The 23,513-nt window shown below is 42.8% G+C and overlaps 1 protein-coding gene across 8 annotated transcripts in view; it reads left to right on the top strand.

The window, feature by feature from the left end:
* Positions 1–23,513, top strand: part of fnbp1b (formin binding protein 1b) — a 308,796-nt gene that overhangs the window by 116,591 nt on the left and 168,692 nt on the right. For all 8 annotated transcript variants that reach the window (XM_068012288.1, XM_068012286.1, XM_068012284.1 and 5 more), the window contains exon 3: positions 22,316–22,372. In XM_068012288.1, coding sequence (XP_067868389.1) covers positions 22,316–22,372 — 57 coding nt within the window. The remainder of the gene's footprint in view (positions 1–22,315; positions 22,373–23,513) is intronic.

Here is a 23,513-nt window from a genome sequence, read left to right on the forward strand (position 1 = left end):
CATGCTAAAAAGCAGAAACAGCCTGCTATAGACAGAGCAAAGTGATCCTACAACCAACAGATCAGATCAAAGTTCTGCAGTCCTGCCATATCCAGTCATGAATGGTGGTGGAAAATTAAACAAATAACTGGAGGAGGAGCCTTCAAAAACATCCCCAGTCTCAATGATGGGAAAAGCCCAGCACGTCATTGCATCAGGCAAGGCTGACGCATTTGCAACCATCTTCAGCCAGAAGTGCCGCGTGGACGATCCATCTCGGCCTCTTCCTGAGGTCTCATAGATGCCAGGCCTCAGACAATTCGATACACTTCACGTGATATCAAGAAACAACTGAAGACACTGGATACAGCAAATTTGTGGGCACTGACAACATGGTGGCTGTAGTACTGAAGACATGTGCTCCTAAACTAGCCGCACCCTTAGCTATACTGGAACAGCTTGGCTATGACACTGGGATCAAATCGACAATGTGGAAAATTGCCCAGGTATGTCCTGTCCACATAAGTAGGATAAATTCAATCCAGCCAATTACCGCTCCATCAGTCTGCATCATCAGCAAAATGATGGGTGTCATCGACAAGTGCTATCAAGTGGCACTTAGTTAGCAACAACCTGCTCACTGAAGCTCAGTTTGGGTTCCGCCAGGGCCGCTCAGCTCCAGACCTCATTACAGCATTGGTCCAAACGTGGACAAAAGAGCTTAATTGCAGAGGTGAGGTTAGAGTCATAGAGAGATACAGCATTGAAACAGGCCCTTCGGCCCACCAAGTCTATGCCGACCAACAACCCCCATTATACCTACCTCATCCCCACCTTTCCTCAATTTGTCCTACCACCTATCTACACTAGGGGCAATTTACAGTGGCCAATTTACCAAGCAACCTGCAAGTCTTTGGCTGTGGGAGGAAACCGGAGCACCTGGCGGAAACCCAAGCGGTCGCAGGGAGAACTTGCAAACTCCGCACAGGCAGTACCCAGAACCGAACCCGGGTCGCTGGAGCTGTGAGGCTGCGGTGCTAGCCACTGCGTCGTCACAGAACTGAAATGTTAACTCTGCTTCTCGCTTCACAGACGCTGCCTGACCTGCTGAGTATTTCCAGCACTTTCTGCTTTTATTTCAGATCTCCATCATTTGCAGTATTTTTCTTTTATTTCTGTCAGTATCACTGTTTCTACTTTAACTGCGCTGGATTAATAAATAATGCAGCAATCATCAAAGAGGAATTTAAATCACTTTTTCCGTGCACTTCACAAACATCAATTTTTTAAAAATGCCTTTGACATCAAGACTGCATAAGATGCATAGCTGTATAAAACGCTAGTTAGACCACAGCTGGAGTACTGTGTACAGTTCTGGGCACCACACTTTGGAAGGATGTGATTGCACTGGAGAGGATGTAGAGGAGATTCACCAGAATGTTGCCTGGGCTGGAGCATTTCAGCTATGAGGAGAGACTGAAAAGGCTAGGGTTGTTTTCCTTAGAGCAGAGAAGGCTGAGGGCGGACATGATTGAGGTATACAAAATTATGAAGGGCATAGATAGGTTAGATAGGAAGAAACTTTTTCCCTTAGCGGAGGTGTCAAAAAACCAGGGGGCATACATTTAAGGTAAGGGGCAGGAGGTTTAGAGGGGATTTGAGGAAAAAAAATTTCACTCAGAGGGTGGTTGGAATCTGGAATGCACTGCCTGAAGAGTTGGTAGAGGCAGGAACCCTCACAACATTTAGGAAGTATTCAGATGTGCACTTGAAACGCCATAGCATACAAGGCTACGGGCCAAATGCTGGAAAATGGGATTAGAATAGTTAGGTGCTTGATGGCAGGCACAGACATGATGGGCCGAAGGGCCTGTTTCTGTGCTGTATGACTCTATGACTCCAGGACCAAGTGGGCAACCAAGGAGCCCTAACAAAATTGGTCAACGGGAATAGAGGGAAATCAGGGAGTCAGACCTATCACAAAGGAAGATGGTTGTTGGAGCCAATCATTTCAGCTCCAGGACATGGCTGCAGGAGTTCCTCAGGGTAGTGTCCTATCAATGACCTTCCCTCTAATAAGGTCAGAAGTGGGGATGTTTGCTGATGCTTGCACAATGTTCACCAATTGCAATGCCTTAGATACTGAAGCAGTCCATGCCTACATGCAGCAAGACCTGATAAGTGGAAAGTAACATTAGTGCCAAGTGCCAGGCAATGAGCATCTCCAACAAGAGTGAATATAACCATCTCCACTTGACGTACAATGGTATTACCAACACTGAATCCCCCACATTGTCCAAAGACTTAACTGGACCAGCCATATAAATACTGTGGTCACAAAAGCAAGTCAGAAGCGGGAGGCTCTGCAGCAAGTAACTCAATCCAGACTCTGCAAAGGTACAGGTCGGGAGTGTGATGGAATATTCTCCACTTGCCTGGATGAGTGCAGCTGCAACACTCAAGAAGCTCCACCCCCATCCAAGACAAAGCAGCCCACTTGATTGGCATCCTATCCACCACCTTAAACATTCACTCCCTCCTCCACCAGCATGCATTGGCAACAGTGTGTACCATCTAAAAGATACAGTAACTCACTAAGACTCCTTCGACAGCACCCTCTGAACCCTTGACATCCTCTACCATCTAGAAGGGCAAGGGCAGCAGATGCATGAAAGCACCACCACCTGCAAGCTGCCCTCCAAGTCACGCACCCTATCGTCATTCCTTCACTGTCACTGGGTCAAAATCCTGGAACTCCATCCCTAACAGCACTAACGGCACAGGGTGTACTTACACCACATGGACTACAATGATTCAAGAGGGTGGCTCACCACCTTCTTAAGGGAAATTAGGGATAGTCAGTAAATGCTGGCCTTGCAATGGCGCTCACATCCCAAGAACGAATATTTAAAAAATTATTTTCCCAAGTTCTGTTTGTTCTCAGTTCCTCAAAATCTGCTTTTCTGCAATCTATTACCCTGGTCTTTGTCATTTTTATATCCTTCTCAATTATTATCTTAAACTGTATTTTATTATGTGCACAATTGACTAAATTTTCACCTCCTTTTATTTCTATCTGCACTGGTATATTCCCTATTAATTGATCCAGTAGCAAATCCTCCCTGGTTGGGCTTTTTACATACTGGGTTACAAAGGAGTCCTGTATACATTGTAGGAATTCCATTCCCGTGTCCCCTTTTCCTACCTCTTCTGGCCAGTTAATTTCAGGGTAGTTGAAATCTCCCATGATGATTATTCTATGTTTTTTACTTCTTTCCCTAATATATTTGCATATTTCATCTTCCACATCCCTTCTACTATTGGGTGGTTTGTTGACTACCCCTATTAGTGTGATAGATCTTTTATTATATTTTATTTATATCCGCATGGATTCTATTTCTGTCTTGCTGATGGCTGCGTAACTTTTTTCTACAGCCATTGTTATCTCCAATAAGTACTGCTATTCTACCTCCCCTTTTTTCCCCCTCTATTTTTCCTAAATAATTTATACCCTACAATGTTTAATTTCCAGGCCTGGTCTTTCTGTCGCCATGTCTCAGTAATCCTAACTATATCTGATTCCTCGCAATGTGTTAGTGTCTCCAGTTTCCTGTTTTATTACAGAAACGCTGCATGCTGTCCAGGCAGACCTCCTCCCTGTTCTTATGTCATTTGTCATAAAAATGAGTAACTATGTAATTATTTAGGTTCTGTATTATTTTGTACGTTAAGCATAATCGCGCCAATGTTTTGAAAATAGAAATCCTGGAAAGTATTGAAAATTTAAATGCAATTTCAATGCATTGGAAAATTCAGCAACAATATACTAACAAAGATCCGTAACATATTCATAGCAATGGACATTGTCCTGAGTGAGCACAGTAGATTAGTGTTATGATGAAGTCTACGAAGGCTATACACATGCCAAGTGAAGGTGGTGTTCACTGCTTAGATTTAAAAAATGTAGTTGGGTCATGCCAAGCAAGGAGGAAGAATGGTCTTTTTCTTTCCCCTTCTCTGCCTCTGCCTTGCACCATTTCTTCGTTGAAGGTAAAAGTTTTTGGGTTGCTTTCATCCTCAGAAATTGCGAACTTGTAACAAGATTTTAGAGAGACCAAGCTAGTACTTAACATTGCCTGTTTGATTGACATCCCATCCACCACTTTAAACATTCACTCCCTCCACCACTTGCTCACAGTGGCAGCCAAGGGTTCTTCAACAGCACCTTCCAAACCCATGACCACTACCACCTGGAAGAACAAAGGCAGCATGGGAACACCACCACCTGCAAGTTCCCCTCCAAGTCACACATCATTCTGACTTAGAACTATATCACTGTTCCTTCACTGTCGCTGGGTCAAAATTCTGGAACTCCTTCTCTAACAGCATGTGGGTGTGTCTACACCACATGGACTGCAGCGGTTCAAGACGGTGGATGACCACCACTTCCACCTCGGGCAATTAGAGATAACACTGACTGGCCTTGCCAGTGATGCTAACATCCCATTAACAAATATAGAAAAAAAACATTTTTTCCTCTCCTGATAATGCCGCTGTGACCAAGAATTTCATGTAGAAGGTATTGACAGACAGGTATGGTTTACTTGTCTGGCAAAATATATTGACACACTTGTGTAGTTACCAAGAGAGTTGGTTGGTTAGTTTTCCATAGAAGCGCTCAAGATTGAAAAGAACTATCTCGTGCATAAGTTCAGAGTGAAGGAACAGATTGTGCTTTTTATGAATATATTTACATTACAACTGTAGCATTACTGCAAAGCAGTTTAGCTTTGTGCTGTAGTTAATGCAACCCGTATTCATAGTCAGGGCTGGTCTGACTCTGGAGAATAGTGGAACGAGCTTCCCAAGAGGGGGGAATGTCACGCTGCTTCCCTTCGGACTTGGTTTGTTTCTTGATACCCAATTTACGCAGCACATTTATTGTTGGTGCTAGGCCGAAACTATTTCTCACTGGCACCAAACTTGTAATTTAAATGCTATTAAGACTTCATTTGTAATGATGCTCCTTGCCCAATCTACAGAAGGGTTATGAATTAAGACAGGCTTGCTTCTTGCCTTTCTGGAGGATGCTTCTCCTTCTGTAATGAGGTGATCAGAACTGCACACAGTACTCAAGTTATGGCCTAACCAATGAGTTATACAGTTCCAGCATAACCTCCCTGCTCTTACATTCTATACCTCGGCTAATAAAGGAAAGGATTCCATATGCCGCCTTAATCACCTTATCAACCTGTCCTGCTACCTTCAGGGATCTGTGGGCATTCACTCCAAGGTCCTTTACTTCCTCTAGACTTCTCAGTATTTTCCCATTAATTGTGTATTCCTTTGCTGCCTTTAACTTCCCCAAATGCATTACCTTCTCCAGGTTGAATTCCATTTGCCACTTTTCTGCCCATCTGACCACACCATCAATATCTTCCTGCAGCCTACAGCTATCCTCCTCGCTATCTACCACATGGCCAATCTTTGTGTCATCTACAAAATTCTTGATCATGCCCTCTACATTTATGTCTGAATCGTTAATATACACCACAAAAAGCAGGGAACCCAGTACTGAACCCTGCGGAACGCACTGGAAACAGCCTTCCGGTGGCAAAAACACCCATCAACCCAACCCTTTGTTTTCTGCCACTGAGCCAATTTTGTATCCACCTTGCTGCATTTCCCTGGATCCTATGGGATTTTATTTTTTAACCAGTATGCCATGTAGGACCTCATCAAAAGCCTTGCTAAAATCCATGTAGACTACATGAACTGCACTCCCCTCATCTATCTTCCTTGTTACTACTTCAAAAAATTCGATCAAGTTGGTCAAACAAGATCTTCCCTTAACAAATCCATGCTGACTATCCCTGATTAACCTGTGCCTTTCTAAGTGACAGTTTATCCTGTGTCTCAGAATAGATTCCAATAATTTGCCCACTACTGAGGTTCGACTGACTGGCCTGTAATTATTCAGTCTATCCCTCGCTCCCTTTTTAAACAGAGCTACAATGTTAGCAGTTCTCCAATCCTCCAACACCAGACCTGTATCCAGTGAGAACTGGAAAATGATGGTCAGACCTTCTGCTATTTCCTCCCTTGCTTATTTTAACAGCCAAGGGTGCATTTCATCCGGCCCTGGTGATTTATCAATTTTCAAGAATGCTAATCCCATTAATATTTCCTCTCTCCCTATGTTTATCACATTCAATACTTCACACTCTTCCTCCTTAACTACAATATCTGCATCGTCCCCCTCTTTTGTAATGACAGATGCAAAGTATTCATGAAGTATCACACCAACATCTTCCGCTCCTATGCATAGGTTACCTTTTTGGTGTTTTATGGGCCCTATCTCTCCTTAGTTATCCTCTTAATCATAATGTATTGATAAAACATCTTTGGGTTCACCTTGATTTTGCTTGCCAATATTCTTTCATGCCCTCTCTTTGCTTTCCTAATTTCCTTTTTGATTTCACCCCTCCACTTGAGAATGCTAGAATCTATTATTAGGGAAGTGATAACCGGGCACTTAGAAAATCAAAACATGCTCAGCCAGAGTCAACATGGTTTTATGAAAGAAATCATGTTTGACAAATCTATTAGAGTTTTTTGAAGGTGTCACCGAGAGGGTCGGTAAGGGGGAAGCCAGTGGATGTAGTATATTTGGATTTTCAGAAGGCATTTGATAAAGTGCTACACAAGAGGTTGTTGCATCAGATTGGGGCTGATGAGATTAGAAGTAGTATATTAGCATGTATGAGGATTGGTTAATAGACAGAAAACAGAGTAGGGTGTAACTGGTGGAGTACTGCAAGAATCAGTGCTTGGGCCTCAGCTATTTACAATCTACATCAATGACTTAGATGAGGGGACTGAGTAAAGCCTGGCCCGGGTATAAAATTAAAACCCAACCCAAGCCCGAGTCCTTTAATTTTTTTAAAATGCTCGACCCGACCCGAACCTGACACGTATTCGGGTTTGGTCGAGTAGCCAGGCTTTAGACCAGTGATCGAGTGCAGGTGCCAGTTGTTGATGTATCCGTATTCAACTAACATCAAAGTTTAAAAAAAACAACAAATACTGATTTCAAACAGGTGAAGGCGCTGCGACCCTGAGCACTCGCGGGAACAAAAGTATCCACTTCAGGAAATCATGCAATGTAACAAACAAGCTTCTGAACTGTATCAAGTTCCAATGTCATTAACAAAATAAAACCTCCGCAGAGAACTCAGGTTGGGAAGTTTATTCTTCCTATTTCCAGATAATTTTAAATCCTTGGGCCACGTATAAATTAAAGCAAAAGCTCAGTTGATGTTTCTGTACTTACTGCAGTTACTGGTATCTTCCCCGGGCTTGTCGGTTTCTCCCAGTCTTGATAGATTTCAGAGCGTAAGGGGTTGGGTTAATTTCACTCGGGTGCTTTAAGTTAGAACTTGTAGCTGTTTCTTTCCGCTCCTTTGCCCGCCACTCTTCTCACCTCTGATTTCTGTTTGTCCTGATCTCTGTTTGTCCTGATCTCTGTCCACGTCCAGCCCGAGCCCGAATTTTGGACCCAGAAGAAAGACCCGACCCAAACCCGACATGACATTGGGTCCCGTCGGGTTCAGGTTGGGTAGCCATGCTCTAGGACTGAGTGTAATATATCCAAGTTTGCTGACAATACATGGCAAAGTAAGCTGTGAGGAGGACACAAAGAGGTTGCAAAGGGCTATAGTGATTGGACAAGAAGGTGGCAGATGGAGTATTATGTGGGAAAATGTGAAATTATTCATTTTGGTAAGAGTAGTAGGAAAGACAAATTTTTTTTAAAAGGTGAGAAATTAGGAAATGTTGGCATTCAGAGGGATTTTGGTGTTATTGTACGTAAATCACAGAAAACTAATATGCAGGTTCAGACAGCAATTGGTATGTTCGTCTTTATTGCAATGGAATTGGAGTATAAAAGTTAATAAGTCTTACTGCAAATATAAAGGTTGATGAGATCATACCTGGAGTACTGTTTACAGTTTTGGGCTCCTTACCTACGGAGGATATATGTACCTTAGAGGCAGTGCAATGAAGGTGAATTAGATTGATTTCTGGGGTGAGAGGATTGTCCGATGAGAGATTGATTAGAAAGGGCATATATTCTCTGGAGCATAGAAGAATCTCATTGAAACTAATACAATTCATTGGGCTTGACAGGGTAGATGCTGAGAGGCTGTTTCCCTGGCTAGAATTAAGGGTCATAGTCTGAAGAAAAGGGGTTGACTATTTAGAATTGAAATGAGGAGAAACATTTTCACTCGAAGGGTTGTGAATGTTTGGAATTCTCTACCCCAGAGGGCTTTGGATGCTTAGTGTTTGAGTATATTCAAGACAAATTAATAGCTTTTTGGGCACTAAGGAAATCAAGGGATATGGAGATTGGGTGGAGGTGGAGTTGATGTAAAAGATCAGCCATGATCTTAATGAATGGCAGAGTAGGCTCGAGGGGCCATATGGCCTACTCCTGCACCTATTCCTTATGTGATGAAATAAGATTTGTCAGTAGTAATTGTAGTCTGGGATTTTATCCAAGAGTTGAAGTCTGCTGTTGCTTTTGTCTCGTTGCTTGTTCCCAAGGATTGTGTGATGTGACTGCCCCCTATACAAACTAATATAATATCAATGAATGAGTCTTAACAGTCAAAATTAAAATATTTTGGAATAAACTATATTTGAAAAAATGTCAAATACTGGTATTTTGATGGTGTAAAACAATAATGATGAATTCAGGAAAGGTAGAGAGAAAATTGAAAAACAGTATACAAACATAAGGTGTGAATGAAGGTGGCATGGTGACACAGCATGATGAAGATCAGTTTTGTGCCCAATGTTTGCCACATCATGAGTTCCTGATTTTAACAGAGCTGTTACTGGGATGTGCCAATTGCAGGAAAGCCATAGATATTCAATAATTGGCAAAAGAACTCGAAGGGAAATGAGAAATTTCTTCACCTAGAGGGTTGTTAAGATCTGGAATGCACAACTTGAAAGGGTGGAGGAACCTGATTCCATAGAAACTTTCAAAAGACAATTGATATATACTTGAAGATGACTAACTTCCAGAGTTATGGGGAAAATGCTGGGCTGTGAGACTAAATTGGAAGCTCTTTCAAAGTACTGTATTGCATAGTATATCTGCAATGGTTGTATATTCTCTCCAATCTGTTTGGCATGGACTATAACAATTAATATGAAAGCAGCATCAAAAGGTTGGAGTGCTGTGAGACCAGTGTACTCTCTTTCATAGTATATCTGTAATTGTTGTAAACTCTTCACTCTGCAAACCTATAACAAGTCATATGAAAGCAACATCAAATATTTGGCAGACGATGAAGGATTTTTTTAAACAAAATTTGTTGACCTAGCTGATCAATGCGGGTAACAGTTGGGAGTTGAAGGGAGCAATAATATAGCCCCTCACCACTGGGCTTGGGAGAGCTAAAACAAGATCCTGCTGCTGATTGTCATCCATTGGAAAGTACTTTTATGCATGTGAATGAGAACAAGATCAAATTGGCATTTTAAATGGTATTCTATGATTGAATACCCTGGCAATGCCTACTGTTGAGGCTCACAGATAAAAGGGGGCCACTTGAGCAAGATACTGGAAAGTGGCTAGTGCCCAAAGAACTGCAGCCCAGCAACCATTGGCGCCTCAGAAGAGGAGAATATTGGCAAAAAATGTCATTTTAACCCAGACTTCAGCTAATCTAATGCATTTCACATTCACCAGCCACCATAGGTTTCAAGCCTAGTTTAACTTGAAAATGTCACATGATGGTAGGTGGCACTGAACATGGGCTCCGACACCTGCGTCATTGCACCCATTCATTGAGACAAAGTATCTTGAGGTTTTAAAAACACACTTTGTTGCAGCACCATATATGCCATTGGGGGGGGAAAATTAGAAGTAACAGCAACTGTTATCCATTGGTGAATCATCATCTCATGGAAAGCATGTGGTTGGTTGTGAGGAAGAAATTTGTAGACTGCAGGAAGATATCAATGGACTGGTCAGGTGGGCAGAAAAGTGGAAAATGGAATTCAACCTAGAGAAATGTGAAGTAGTGCATTTGGGGAGGGCAAACAAGACAAGGGAATACAATAAATGGTAAGATTCTGAGAAGTGTAGAAGAACAGAGTAACATTGGAGTGCAAGTCCACAGTACCCTGTAGGTAGCAAGACAAGTAGAAAAGGTGGTCCTATTAAGATGACATATGGGATACTTTCCTTTATTAGCCAAGGCATAGAGTACAAGGGCAGGGAGGTTATGATGTTACTAGATGATGTGAAACGAGTTCCTGGTGGAGATTCATTATCTGATTTTCTCTTCCCATCCCCATAGTAGGGAGGTCCCTGTAGTCTGGCATTTCACTCCAGTAACCTGGCTCTGACTGGGAACTTAGTACAAAGAAGGGTCAGACTGCTCTACTTTGAGAATGGTCTCTGCAGACAGAAACGTGCAGGCAAACCTAAACTAGAAAACCTACCACCAGTCTTTGAGGTGCTTCAGCTTGCCCAATTAATCATGCAATCTATAAGCTGCTTCTAAGGTAAATAGAATTTCCAATTAGAACTTTAAAAATCTAGGAAATAATGACTGTCAGCATTTGAAAGAGAAAAGATAAGTTAACATTTCAGTTGAGACCGTTTGTTAGGACTCATCTTTACATTGCATCACCTCTTGTTTGTATGAAAACTATTTGAATTGTGTGTGCTCACATTAGTACTAAAGCTGATTGTCTCATTAGGAAGAATTTGAACTGAGTAGTAGATTTCAAAGTTTAGGGCTGTGGAAGTGAGGTATAAGAAAAGTCTTCTGATTGATTTTTATTAAAAGGCATGATGCTGCTGGAGTGTTATAGCTGAGGTTATGCAGTCAAAATGGACTGTCGTCTCATCAAGAAACAAGCTCCTTGTATTTAAATCACATTCCTGATTATTCTCCCAAATCTTTGAATTCTTAGAATTTGTTCTCGTTGATTTACCTGCACTTGCGTTCCAAAAAAGCCTTGCCTTGCAAAGTATTCTTGTCTCTGTCCCTTTATTGTATGTTTATCCTCCCTCCCTTTCTTCAATATTTGTATCAATTTAATAGTGTACCAGTCTTTTGCCCAGGAATGAATTCATTGTGGATGCTGTGCATCAAAAAATGGTACCTGCCAAATGTTTAAAGTAAGTGCTGCCGACAGCTAACATTGCGTATTCTCTGTTAAGCTTGGTGCACACACCTTTTTGTGTGCTGTAAGTAAACCCTGTGAAATTTTAGCTTGTTTGTCACCCTTGCTAGCTATTTCATAGTAATTAGTTATGCATCTTTACTGTGTTCTCTCCTTTTTTTCAGTAGTTTTTGTTCTCTTCCCTTCTCCTGCCCCCTGTCTGAAGGCTACAATTTGAACTGTCTGTTGATCTTCAGTATTTCACCCAAGTGATCATCACATGAGGGAACCTAGAAACCAAGGTTAATAAGGCCAATTGTAGAGGCTCACCATTGCAGTTGAGATCAGTTACTGCGCATAGACTGGGGTTTGAACTTGGTCTTTATTTCTCAGCTGCTTCCTGTCTTAATGAATTGAGTTATTGGGAGAGCTGAAATTTTGTTTAAGATTATTATCCCTTCTTAGCAGGAGCTCATCTCAAACACCATTGTCAACTTTTTTTTCATACAACCAAACAGAAAAATTCTTAGGGAGATCATATAAAACTTGCTGCTTTGGTAGCATGCCCTGATGTAATGAGTTACATTAGTGTCTTCTGTCCTTTATCGATGAAAGGAATTCTTTATCGTAGATTAGTACAGATATTTCCCCCTCCTCTCGACCAGTGGAAGTACACTTGTTTACAGCAGTACTATCCAATTAAAGTGGTCTCTGAAAAGATTCAATTCCAGGTCGATTCAATATCACGCAGCGGCTCATTGTAATATGCCGGTTAGGACGCCCCACGCACCCCCCCCCCCCCCCCCCCCCTCAAACATGTGGTGGGAGAGGGCTCTGTGATGCCAGCAACACCGTCAGCTGCCTCTGCGCAGGTGCTGGCGCCATTTTTAAAGGGCTGCCAGACCTGCCGCAAGGAATTGCATATTTAAACCCATACCCCCACCCAAGTACACCGCAAATAAAATATTGCCCCCCAAAACACTTCCATTGCATACTAAGCCTGTTCCCCCCACCCCCCTCCCGCCCATACCACTTAAATTGCTGAGTTGACCTTCCCCCCCCCCCCCCCCCCCCAACTGCACAAAGTGTAGAGGTCACCCCTCCCCCCCCCCCCCCCCCCCCGACTAGAAATGCAGATTTGACCCTGTGCGCCCCTCACCCCCACTACACTAAAAATTCTAAGTTTCCCCTCCTTCCCCACCTCAGTGGCGCCAGTTTTCCTTGGACGGGAAAATGAAGATGGACTCCAGTCCCATTTCAGTAAAAAGTGAATGCTTTCAAATACTGTTTTAGTATCTGTAAATAGTCCACAAATGCATTCATCGGCTCAGTATTACATACAATGTATTTATTACTTTGCTGGTTCTTGAAGGATGGAATGAAATGCCTTGCAAGTGATGGGCTGCCCTGACATTGTAATTTTATTGTTTCTTTTGCTTATTCACTATTCTCAGCCACCAATACCACCAGTTCAGTAGTAATGTTACATTACTGTTGGGGTGTGTGTGTAAATGGCTTAATAAAGAGGAACGAGTAAGTAGCTGATTTATTTTTTGAGTAACGTTTATTTTAACTAGTGAACTGTATTGATTTTTAGTAGGATTTATCAGTACTAGAAAGGTTTTATTAATTCTAAGCTGTTGTAGTATTGGTAAGTGGCGCAGTGGTTAGCACCGCAGCCTCACAGCTCCAGCGACCCGGGTTCAATTCTGGGTACTGCCTGTGTGGAGTTTGCAAGTTCTCCCTGTGTCTGTGTGGGTTTCCTCCGGGTGCTCCGGTTTCCTCCCACATGCCAAAGACTTGCAGTTTGATAGGTAAATTGGCCATTATAAATTGCTCCTAGTATAGGTAAGTGGTAGGGAAATATAGGGACAGGTGGGGATGTGGTAGGAATATGGAATTAGTGTAGGATTAGTATAAATGGGTGGTTGATGGTCGGCACAGACTCGGTGGGCCGAAGGGCCTGTTTCAGTGCTGTATTTCTAAATTTTAAAAAAAAATTTAGCAGTAGCAAAGGGTCAACTAATAAATAAAGGAATGGCAGGCTTGCTTCAACCTCGAGAGTGCACCATCTGTGCTTTGTGGGAGCTCTGGGATGCTTCCCATATCCTGGAGAACTATTTGTGCAGGAGGTGTCGTCAATTGACGCAGCTTGAGTTCCGGGTTTTGGAACTTGAGCGGTAGCTGGCGACACTGCGGTGTATTCATGAGGATGAGATCTACGTGGATAGCACGATTATAGATGTGGTCACCCCAGAGCTTAAGAGTATGCAGGGAGAGAGGGAATGCGTGACCACCAGACAGTCAAAAAGAATCAGGCAGGTAGTGCAGGAGTGCATCTCACTCTTCAACAGGTATTCAGTTCTGAATACTGAGGATAGTGATGCTTCACCTGGGGAGTACAGACAGAGCCATGTCCATGGCACCACGGGTAGCTCAGCTACACAGCGGGGTACGGGGAAGACTAGAAGAGCCATAGTCATAGAGTCATAGAGAGATACAGCACTGAAACAGGCCCTTCGGCCCACCGAGTCTGTGCCGACCAACAACCACCCATTTATACTAATCCTACATTAATCCCATATTCCCCACCATATATATATATCTGCCTATTTCTCATTTAAAAAATATTGCATCTGCGTGCACTTCCTATCTGCACAACTTGACTTCCTATTGTCACACTTTTTATCAGCTTTGTCTCATTATGTATAGTTATGTCTATATTTATAACCTGTTTGGCCTGTGTAAACCTTTTGCTCTGATTATGCAGTCTGGCCACATTTAATGTTACTTCAATTTTCAAAGCAAAACAGTTGAATTTTTAAGACGTCTAATTACCTCAACTGTGCTTTGTTGACGGTTGGAAAAAGTAAATGTTAATCACTTGCACCTTTCATAAATAAAGTAATTTCTAGCATTGAGAGAAATGGACAAAGGAAAGCAGGAAGACATTTTCTTTCCTCATTCTAATGCAAACATTTTTTTTAAAAACCTCTTTAAACCTAAATAGAAACAGGCCTTTGGACCTAAGCAGTTCATATTGGTGTTTATCCTCTACGAGCAATAGTCCTAACTTCATGTGCCCAACCTGTTTCCATGTTCTTTACGCCCCTTTCCTTCAACCACTGCCCAGCCTTTTAAATGTTGACTTCCACAGCTTCACAAGGCTCTCAGAAAAATCTTTCTTTTCTAACCTTTGACCAGTAAACTACAATCGAATGTGGTGCAGTTCATAGTTGTTACTGCTCATTGATGTTAAATAAATGTTAAACTTGACTGTAATGAAGCTTTGTTCACTCAATGAAGGCTAAACTTTTCAATTCTTTGGAATTCTCATCCTTGTGTTCAAATCACTCCATGGTCTTACCCCGCACCCCCCCCCCCCACCACCCCCGTAACCACCTCCAGCTCTACAACCCTTCAAAAACTCTGAGTTCCTTGAACTCTGGCCTCTTAAAAATTCCCCCTCCCTTTACCTCATCATTAGCGACTGCATCTACAGCTGTCTAAGCCCTAAACTTTGGAATTCCCTCCCTAAACCTCTCTGCCTCTCGACTGCTCTTTCCTCCTTTAAAACCATTCTTGTAATCTACCTCTTTAAGCAAGCTTTTAGTCACCTGTCCTAATATTTCTCAAGAAGAAGTTATTGACCTGAAACCTTAACTCTATTCCTCCCTGCACAGATGCTGCCTGACCTCCTAATTCCAGCATTTTCTGCTTTCGAATATTTCCGCTTTGGCTTGATTTGATTTTTGTCTTGTGAAGCACTTTGGGATTTTTTCTTGTATGTTAAAGAACAAAATAAATGCAAGTTGTTGATGTCTTGGTCAGTATTGGTCCTTCAACCAATATCACGCAAACAAATTATCTGATCATTTATCTCATTACTGTCTGTGGGATCTTTCTGTATGCAAATTAGCTGCTGTGTTTCCTTGTACTGTAGCAGTGACTATAAAGTATTTTATTGGCTGTGAAGCACTTTGGGACATCCCATGGTTGTGAAAGGCATGATAAAAATGCAAGTTCATTCTTTCTTAGTTAAAAGGTTGGTCTTCCCTGTGTGCATTTCACTGGTGGCCAGGGAATTCATTCATCATTCAAGATAATTAACCGACTATTCAGGAGAATGTGTTTAAATTCTAATTAGGATGGAAAATGAACCTTGTACTTTTTAAATAACTCATGTTTAATTAAGGTTCAAGAATGCTTATGTATTTCTGGCTGATAATGATGTAGATCAGTACTTGGAGCTACGATGTTGTGGCCATTACGGAGACGTGGATATCACAGGGGCAGGAATGGATGTTGGATGTTCTGGGGTTTAGATGTTTCAAAAGGAATAGGGAGGGAGGTAAAAGAGGTGGGGGAGTGGCATTGCTAATCAGGGATAGTATCACAGCTGCAGAAAGGGAGGTCGTCGAGGAGGGTTTGTCTACTGAGTCATTATGGGTGGAAGTCAGAAACAGGAAAGGAGCAATCACTTTATTGGGAGTTTTCTATAGACCCCCCAATAGCAACAGAAACATGGAGGAACAGATTGGGAGGCAGATTTTGGAAAGGTGCAGAAGTAACAGGGTTGTTGTTATGGTGACTTCAACTTCCCTAATATTGATTGGAACCTCCTTAGTGCAAATAGTTTGGATGGAGCAGTTTTTGTCAGGTGTGACCAGGAAGGTTTCATGACTCAATATGGAGATAGGCCGACTAGAGGGGAGACTATGTTGGACTTGGTGCTTGACAACGAACCAGGCCAGGTGGCAGATCTCTCGGTGGGAGAGCATTTCGGTGATAGTGATCACAACTCCCTGACCTTTACTATAGTCATGGAGAGGGACAGGAGCAGACGGGATTGGAAAATATTTAATTGGGGGAGGGGGAATTACAACGCTATTAGGCAGGAACTGGGGAGCATAAATTGGGAACAGATGTTTTCAGGGAAATGCACGACAGAAATGTGGAGGTTGTTTAGGGAGCACTTGCTGCGACTGCTGGATAGGTTTGTCCCGGTGAGGCAGGGAAGGGATGGTAGGGTGAAGGAACCTTGGATGACAAGAGATGTGGAACAGCTAGTCAAGAGGAAGAAGGAAGCTTACTTAAGGTTGAGGAAGCAAGGATCAGTCAGGGCTCTAGAGGGTTACAAGGTAGCCAGGAAGGAACTGAGGAATGGACTTAGGAGAGCTAGAAGGGGACATGAAAAAGTCTTGGCGGGTAGGATTAAGGAAAATCCCAAGGCGTTCTACACTTATGTGAGGAACAAGAGGATGGCCAGAGTGAGGGTAGGGCCGATCAGGGATAGTGGAGGGAACTTGTGCCTGGAATCGGAGGAGGTAGGGGAGGTCCTAAATGAATACTTTGCTTCAGTATTCACTGTTGAGAGGGACCTTGTCGCTTGTGAGGACAGTGTGGAACAGGCTGATATGCTCGAACAGATTGAGGTTAAGAGGGAGGATGTGCTGGAAACTTTGAATGATATGAGGACAGATAAGTCCCCGGGGCCAGACGGGATATACCCAAGGATATTACGGGAAGCGAGGGAAGAGATTGCTGCGCCTTTGGCGATGATCTTTGCATCCTCACTGTCCACTGGAGTAGTACCAGATGATTGGAGGGTGGCAAATGTTGTTCCCTTGTTCAAGAAAGGGATTGGGATAACCCTGGGAATTATAGACCAGTCAGTCTTATGTCGGTAGTGGGCAAATTATTGGAGAGGATTCTGAGAGACAGGATTTATGATTATTTGGAAAAGCATAGTTTGATTAGAGATAGTCAGTATGGCTTTGTAAGGGGCAGGTTATGCCTCACAAGCCTTATTGAATTCTTTGAAGATGTGACAAAACACATTGATGAAGGAAGAGCAGTGGATGTGATGTATATGGATTTTAGCAAGGCGTTTGATAAGGTTCCCCATGATAGGCTCATTCAGAAAGTAATGAGGCATGGGATTCAGGGGAAGTTGGCTGTCTGGATACAAAATTGGCTGGCCCATAGAAGTCAGAGGGTGGTAGTAGATGGAAAGTATTCAGCATGGAGCTCGGTGACCAGTGGTGTTCCGCAGGGATCTGTTCTGGGACCTCTACTCTTTGTGATTTTTATAAATGACTTGGATGAGGAAGTGGAAGGCTGGGTTAGCACGTTTGCCGATGACACGAAGGTTGCTGGAGTTGTGGATAGTGTGGAAGGCTGTTGTAGGTTGCAACGGGACATTGACAGGATGCAGAGCCGGGCTGAGAAGTGGCAGATGGAGTTCAACCTGGAAAAGTGTGAAGTGATTCATTTTGGAAGGTCGAATTTGAATGCAGAATACAGGCTTAAAGACAGGATTCTTGGTAGTGTGGAGGAACGGAGGGATCTTGGGGTCCATGTCCATAGATCGCTCAGTGTTGCCACCCAAGTTGATAGTGTTGTTAAGAAGGCGTATGGTGTGTTGGCTTTCATTAACAGGGGGATTGAGTTTAAGAGCCGCGAGGTTATGCTGCAGCTCTATAAGGCCCTGGTTCGACCACACTTGGAATATTGTGTTCAGTTCTGGTCGCCTCATTATAGGAAGGATGTGGAAGCTTTAGAGAGGGTGCAGAGGAGATTTACCAGGATGCTGCCTGGACTGGAGGGCATATCTTACGAAGAAAGATTGAGGGAGCTAGGGCTTTTCTCATTGCAGCAAAGAAGGATGAGAGGTGACTTGATAGAGGGGTACAAGATGATGAGAGGCATAGATAGAGTGGATAGCCAGAGACTTTTTCCCAGGGCGGAAAGGGCTATCACCAGGGGGCATAATTTTAAGGTGATTGGAGGAAGGTTTAGGGGAGATGTCAGAGGTAGGTTCTTTACACAGAGAGTGGTGGGTGCGTGGAATGCGCTGCCAGCGGTGGTAGAAGCAGATACATTCGGGGCATTTAAGCGACTCTTGGATAGGTACATGGATGATAGTAGAATGAAGGGTAGGTAGTTAGTTTGATCTTAGAGTAGGTTAAAGGTTCGGCACAACATCGTGGGCCGAAGGGCCTGTACTGTGCTGTACTGTTCTATGTATTACCACGTTTATACAGAATTGAAAATTATTTGAACACAGACAAGGTTTATGTGTGCTCTGTTGTCATTTGTTCCCATGCTGCCATTGTAAGAGTAGGGATTCTGCAGATAAATGTATGCTTGGTGCAAGGCATTGGGACAACTATTAAATCATATCAGTCTACAGGTACATTGCCGTAGTGACTGCTCGGCATTCTGGGGAGACAACTGGTGTTGGTTGCAGTCCTAGTCACAAATTGTTCTCACCAGTTTGAAATCATGAATCAGTGAAATGTGATTCAGTACTACTTGATACCAGTTTATGCCCACTAGTAGGATTTAGACTGCAGGCTTTACTAAGCAGGATCTACTTGTTCAATATCTCATTAGAAACCTATAGCACAAGAATACCAGGGTTTTGATAGTCACTCAACATTAACTTGTGACTGCCATAACTTAATAAACTTTAGGTACTTTTATTGGTTCTAGTATTATTTAGTTCTTGTGTAATTCAGATTGCAGAAAACTGAACTCCATTTATTGGCTCCAGCATTTATGTTGCTAAAACCAGTTCTCCTATTCTAGCAATGTAGTAATATTAGGGACAGGAGCATGCTCCACCATTCAATTCGATCACGGTTGATCTGCAAAATAATATAAAAGCAAAATACTGCAGATGCTGGAAATCTGAAATAAAAACAGAAAGTGCAGGAAATACACAGCAGGTCTGGCAGCATCTGTGGAGAGAGAAACAAAGTTATTGTTTCAGGTCTGTGACCTTTCATTGGAACTGGCAAAGATTAGACATGTAATAGGCTTTGAGCAAGTGAAAGGGGAAGGGGGAAGAAGAACAAAAGGGTAGGTCTGTGTTCGGGCAGAGGGCAGGAGAGATTAAATGACAAAGACGTCTTGGAACAATAGGAAAAGGGAGTAGTAATAGCTGTAGTAAAAGACAAAGCATTTGTCCAGAGAGACTGTTAATGCCAGAATAATGAACAGCTCTGTCTGAAAGCAAAAACAAGTTAAAGACTAACACATGGTTAAAATAAAACAATCAAAATTGTTGTCATTGTCTGAAGTTGTTGAACTCAATGTTGAGTCCAGAGGGCTGTAGAGTGTCTAATTAGAAGATGAGGTGGTGTTCCTCGAGCTGTGTTGAGCTTCACTGGAACACTGCAGCAGGCCGAGGTCAGAAATGTGGGCATGCAAGCAGGGTGGTGAAGTAAAATGGCAAGCAACCGGAGGCTCGGGGTTATGCTTGCAGACTGAGAGACGATGTTCCGCAAAGCTGTCACCCAATCTGCGTTTGGTCTTCCCAATGTAGAGGAGACCGCATTGAGAGCAGTGAATACAGTACACTAAATTGAAAGAAGTGTAAATAAAATGCTGCTTCACCTGGAAGAAGTGTGTGGGGCCTTGGATGGTAAGGAGAGAGGAGGTAAAAAGGCAGGTGTTATACCTCCTGAGATTACATGGGAAGGGGGCGAAGTGTTGGGGGTGACGGAGAAGTGGACCAGGGTGTCGTGGAGGCAACAGTCCCTTTGGAATGCTGATGGGGGAGAGGAGGAGAAGATGTGTTTGGTGGTGGCATCATACGGGAGGTGCTGGAAATGATGGAGGATGATCCTTTGGGTGTGGAGGCTGGTGGGGTAGAAAGTGAGGACTAAGGGAAACCCTGTCGCAGTTCCAGGAGGGAAGGGAATGGGTGAGGGCAGAAGTGCGGGAAATCGGTTGGACACAGTTGAGGGCCCTGTCAGCCACAGTGGGGGGAATCCTCGGTTAAGGAAGAAGGAATACATAGCGGAAGCACTGTTGTGCAAGGTTGCATCATCAGAACAGATGTGACGGAGACGGAGAAACTGGGAGAGTGGAATCGAGTCCTTACAGGAGGCAGTGTGTGAGGAAGAGTAGTTGAGGTAGTGTGGGAGTCAGTGGGCTTATGATGAATATTAGTAGACTGCTTATCCCCAGAAATGGAGACAAAGAAGTCGAGGAAGGGAACGGAAGTGTCGGATATGAACCATGTGAAGATGAGAGAAGGGTGGAAATTGGATGCGAATTCAATTAAGTTTTCCAGTTCAGGGCGAGAGCAGGAAATAGCACCGATATAGTCATCAATGTACCAGAAAAAGAGTTGGGGAGGGGGCTCGAGTCAGACTGAAACAAGGAATGTTTGACATACCCCACAAAAAGACAATCATAGCTAGGAACCCATCCAGGTACCCATTGAAACACCTTTTATTTGGAGGATGTGAGTGGAGTTGAAGGGTTTGTTGTTCAATGTGAGAAAAAGTGTAGCCAGGCAATGCAAACCAATTTTATGCGACCTGCTCCATAATTTAACCCTCTAAGCCCTGGTATCATTTTGATGGATCTACATTACACTCCCTCCAAAGGTAGTACCTTCTTCCTGAGGTGCAGTGCCTAAAGCACATCAGTCGTGTTTGTGGTGGATCCATGTGCGCCAAATGTGTTCGTGACAGAATTAAGCGTGCATTCCTTATTGAGGAACAGAAGATAGTGGTGAAGGTGCTGAAGATACAAGCACAAAGCCACAGGCCAAAATGAACTGTCTCGTCTTGTACAAATTTGGAAGTAAAAAACTAATTGGGAAAAAAAAATGAACACATTACTCCAGATGGGGTCTGGCCAGGGCTCTAAACAACTAGAGCATTACTTCCTCCCCTTTGTATTTCTGCCTCCTTGAGAAAAAGGCCTACATTCCATTAGCCTTTTTGATTGCATTTTGTGTCTGTCAATAGCTTTTAATGAATTTTACACTTTGACTCTCAAATCTCCGCTTCTCTACAGTCTCTAATTTCTCACCATTTAGAAAATACTTTATCTTTCTTGGATTCATACCTCTTGGCTTCTCCCAGTCAGCTCCGTTTACCATAGTTTTGCACATTTACGTAATCTGTCCTATGTCCCTTTGCAGCTTCCTGCTTCTATCTGCACTACTTACTGACTTCCTAATTTAGTGTCATCTGCAAACTTGTGTCTCATTTTGGACTCACCTTTTTCTCATCTTTAGGTCATGAGTTTTACTGTTATTTCTAACTGAACCTTCCTCAACTCCCCGCTCTTCTGCACCCCCCTAACCTTTTTTATTAAAATCCTTTCTGCATCCCTGTTTACCCTTTCTGCCAGGACCTAGGTCAAATCCCATCCCAGTGGTACAGCTTTTTCCTGTCCCAATATTGGTGTCAGTTTCGTATGAAATGTAACCTATCTTTCCCCATAGCAGACTTCTACTCACGCATTCACTTTCCTGATTTTTGTCCCTGTGCCTATTAGCACATAGCTCCGATAATAATCCTGAGATTGCTACCCTCGAGGACCTGCTTTTAATTATCTCCTGATACTCACTTAGCAGGACCTCCTCCCTGTTTTTCAGGCAGCAGAATCATGACAGTTTTTTTTGTGGCTCTGCAGTCTGCCACTCAGTTAAAGAAGTCAATTTTATTCGTGTTAACATTCAGTCAGTGTACAGATGTCACTCCCCCACAATCTGGATGAAATAAGAGTATCAATGTAATAGCTCATTGAACTTTGTTGAAAATTATACTTTTTTATATACTAGGATTCCTACTGTGTGACTTTATGATGGAGTCCTTCTCCAGCCTCAACTCCCCATAGATTTCCTCTTCCAGGAGGATCGAATATGAAGTTCTGAAAATTATATTTAAGGTGTTTGGGGCACAAAATAATCTGTAATTCATAATAGGAAATTGTCCATCTGGAATAAATTATTATTTGGAACAAGCATTTATTTTACTTCGATTCAAAAATCCTGTGAATCTTTGGAATTCTCTACCCCAGGGGGCCGTGGAAGCTCAGTCATTGCATATGTTTAAAGCAGAGATTGACATATTTCTAAACACAAATGACATAAGGGGATAGGGAGATAGTGTGGGAAAAAGGCATTAAAGTGGATGATCAGCCATGATATTATTGAATGGTGGCGCAGTCTTGATGGGTGGAATGGCCTATTCCTGTTCCTATGTTCCTGTAGTGTTATGGCCATGAACTATGAAGCAGCTGGGCTTACTGCATAAGCAGGTACTCCTGCTATACACAGTTTAATTAGCAATTTTTTAAAAAGCTAATGTAGCTTATTTGTGTTATTCTTCAGGAATCTTTCGAAGAAGTATCAGCCAAAAAGAAACTCCAAGGAAGAGGAAGAACAGAAGTGAGTGTTCCTTTCAGATTCTAAATAACAGTACAATCCATCAGTATTTGAACAATAAAGGCATTGTCATGCAGGCACTCACCTGCCAAGAATGAGGCACACATTATTTTGCCACTTAAGCATTAAAACTTAAAATTGCTGCTGGGAAGAAAAGAGGGTCTATCGCAAGGAATTGCCAGGCCCCTCACCGTAAAGACCTTTTTTGCCTAGTAACAGACAGTACTTGGAACAGACAAAGGGGCCACTCCCTGCTCCAATTTAATCCACAATGGACTTTTGATTACCAGACGTTGAAGAGTCTAGCATTCCAGGTTAACTGCTAAGATGGCTGAATACACAAACCGACATGGTCAGACCTGTTTAGTCACATGACTAACTGTTGGAGTTTTTTGAATTTGAACTGAGAAAGCTCTTTTCTCCTAGACTGAGAACACCTCTCTCCTGTGTGCTCCCATCTCTTTCTCACAGAACTGAAGACCCATTGAAGACACATTATAAACTCCAAGAGAGAAAAGTCTCCTACAGTGAACAAGGTTTAAGATGAATACTGGGTCCCAATGAAAAGAAAGACTACCTACAATCAAGGACTACAGCAAGATAGAAGCACAGTTTAAAAACCCCTCTTCAGAGATTGCCTCAAACTTTTTTACTTTATTTTACTTCTCTTTTCTGTCTCCATTTGCATGTGCGTATCACGTATGCATGCTAGCGTGGGGCGCGGCATGTGTCTGTGGGTGTTAACCGAATTAAAATTTAAGTTTAAGTTTTAATAAATTTCACTTTTCTTCTTTAAACCTAAGAAAGCCTGTATATGCTAATATGCTAAAAATGGTGGTGAATGGTATTGAAGGACAAGTGTATGCTTGTACCTGTACACCGGGTGCACCTGGAGTGCGACCTAGTTTTGGGACCGGTGACGGTAGGGATTGTCCCTGGTTTGACTGTGGATGGAGTTGACTTGCTCCTAGGTAATGGTCTGTCTGGTGGGGGGGTGAAGGTGGTAGCCCCCCCAGTAGTGAAAGAAAGACCACAGGAGGTCAGAGAGACAGGAAACTGGCAGGAGAAAGTCCCCTGCACATTCCCTGAATGTGTAGTGGATAAGGCCATGATCAAACCAGCTGTCCCAGAGGAGACTGCATTG

Source organism: Heterodontus francisci, chromosome 32 (genome assembly GCF_036365525.1).
Source record: "Heterodontus francisci isolate sHetFra1 chromosome 32, sHetFra1.hap1, whole genome shotgun sequence".
NCBI classification, from domain to species: Eukaryota; Metazoa; Chordata; class Chondrichthyes; order Heterodontiformes; family Heterodontidae; genus Heterodontus; species Heterodontus francisci.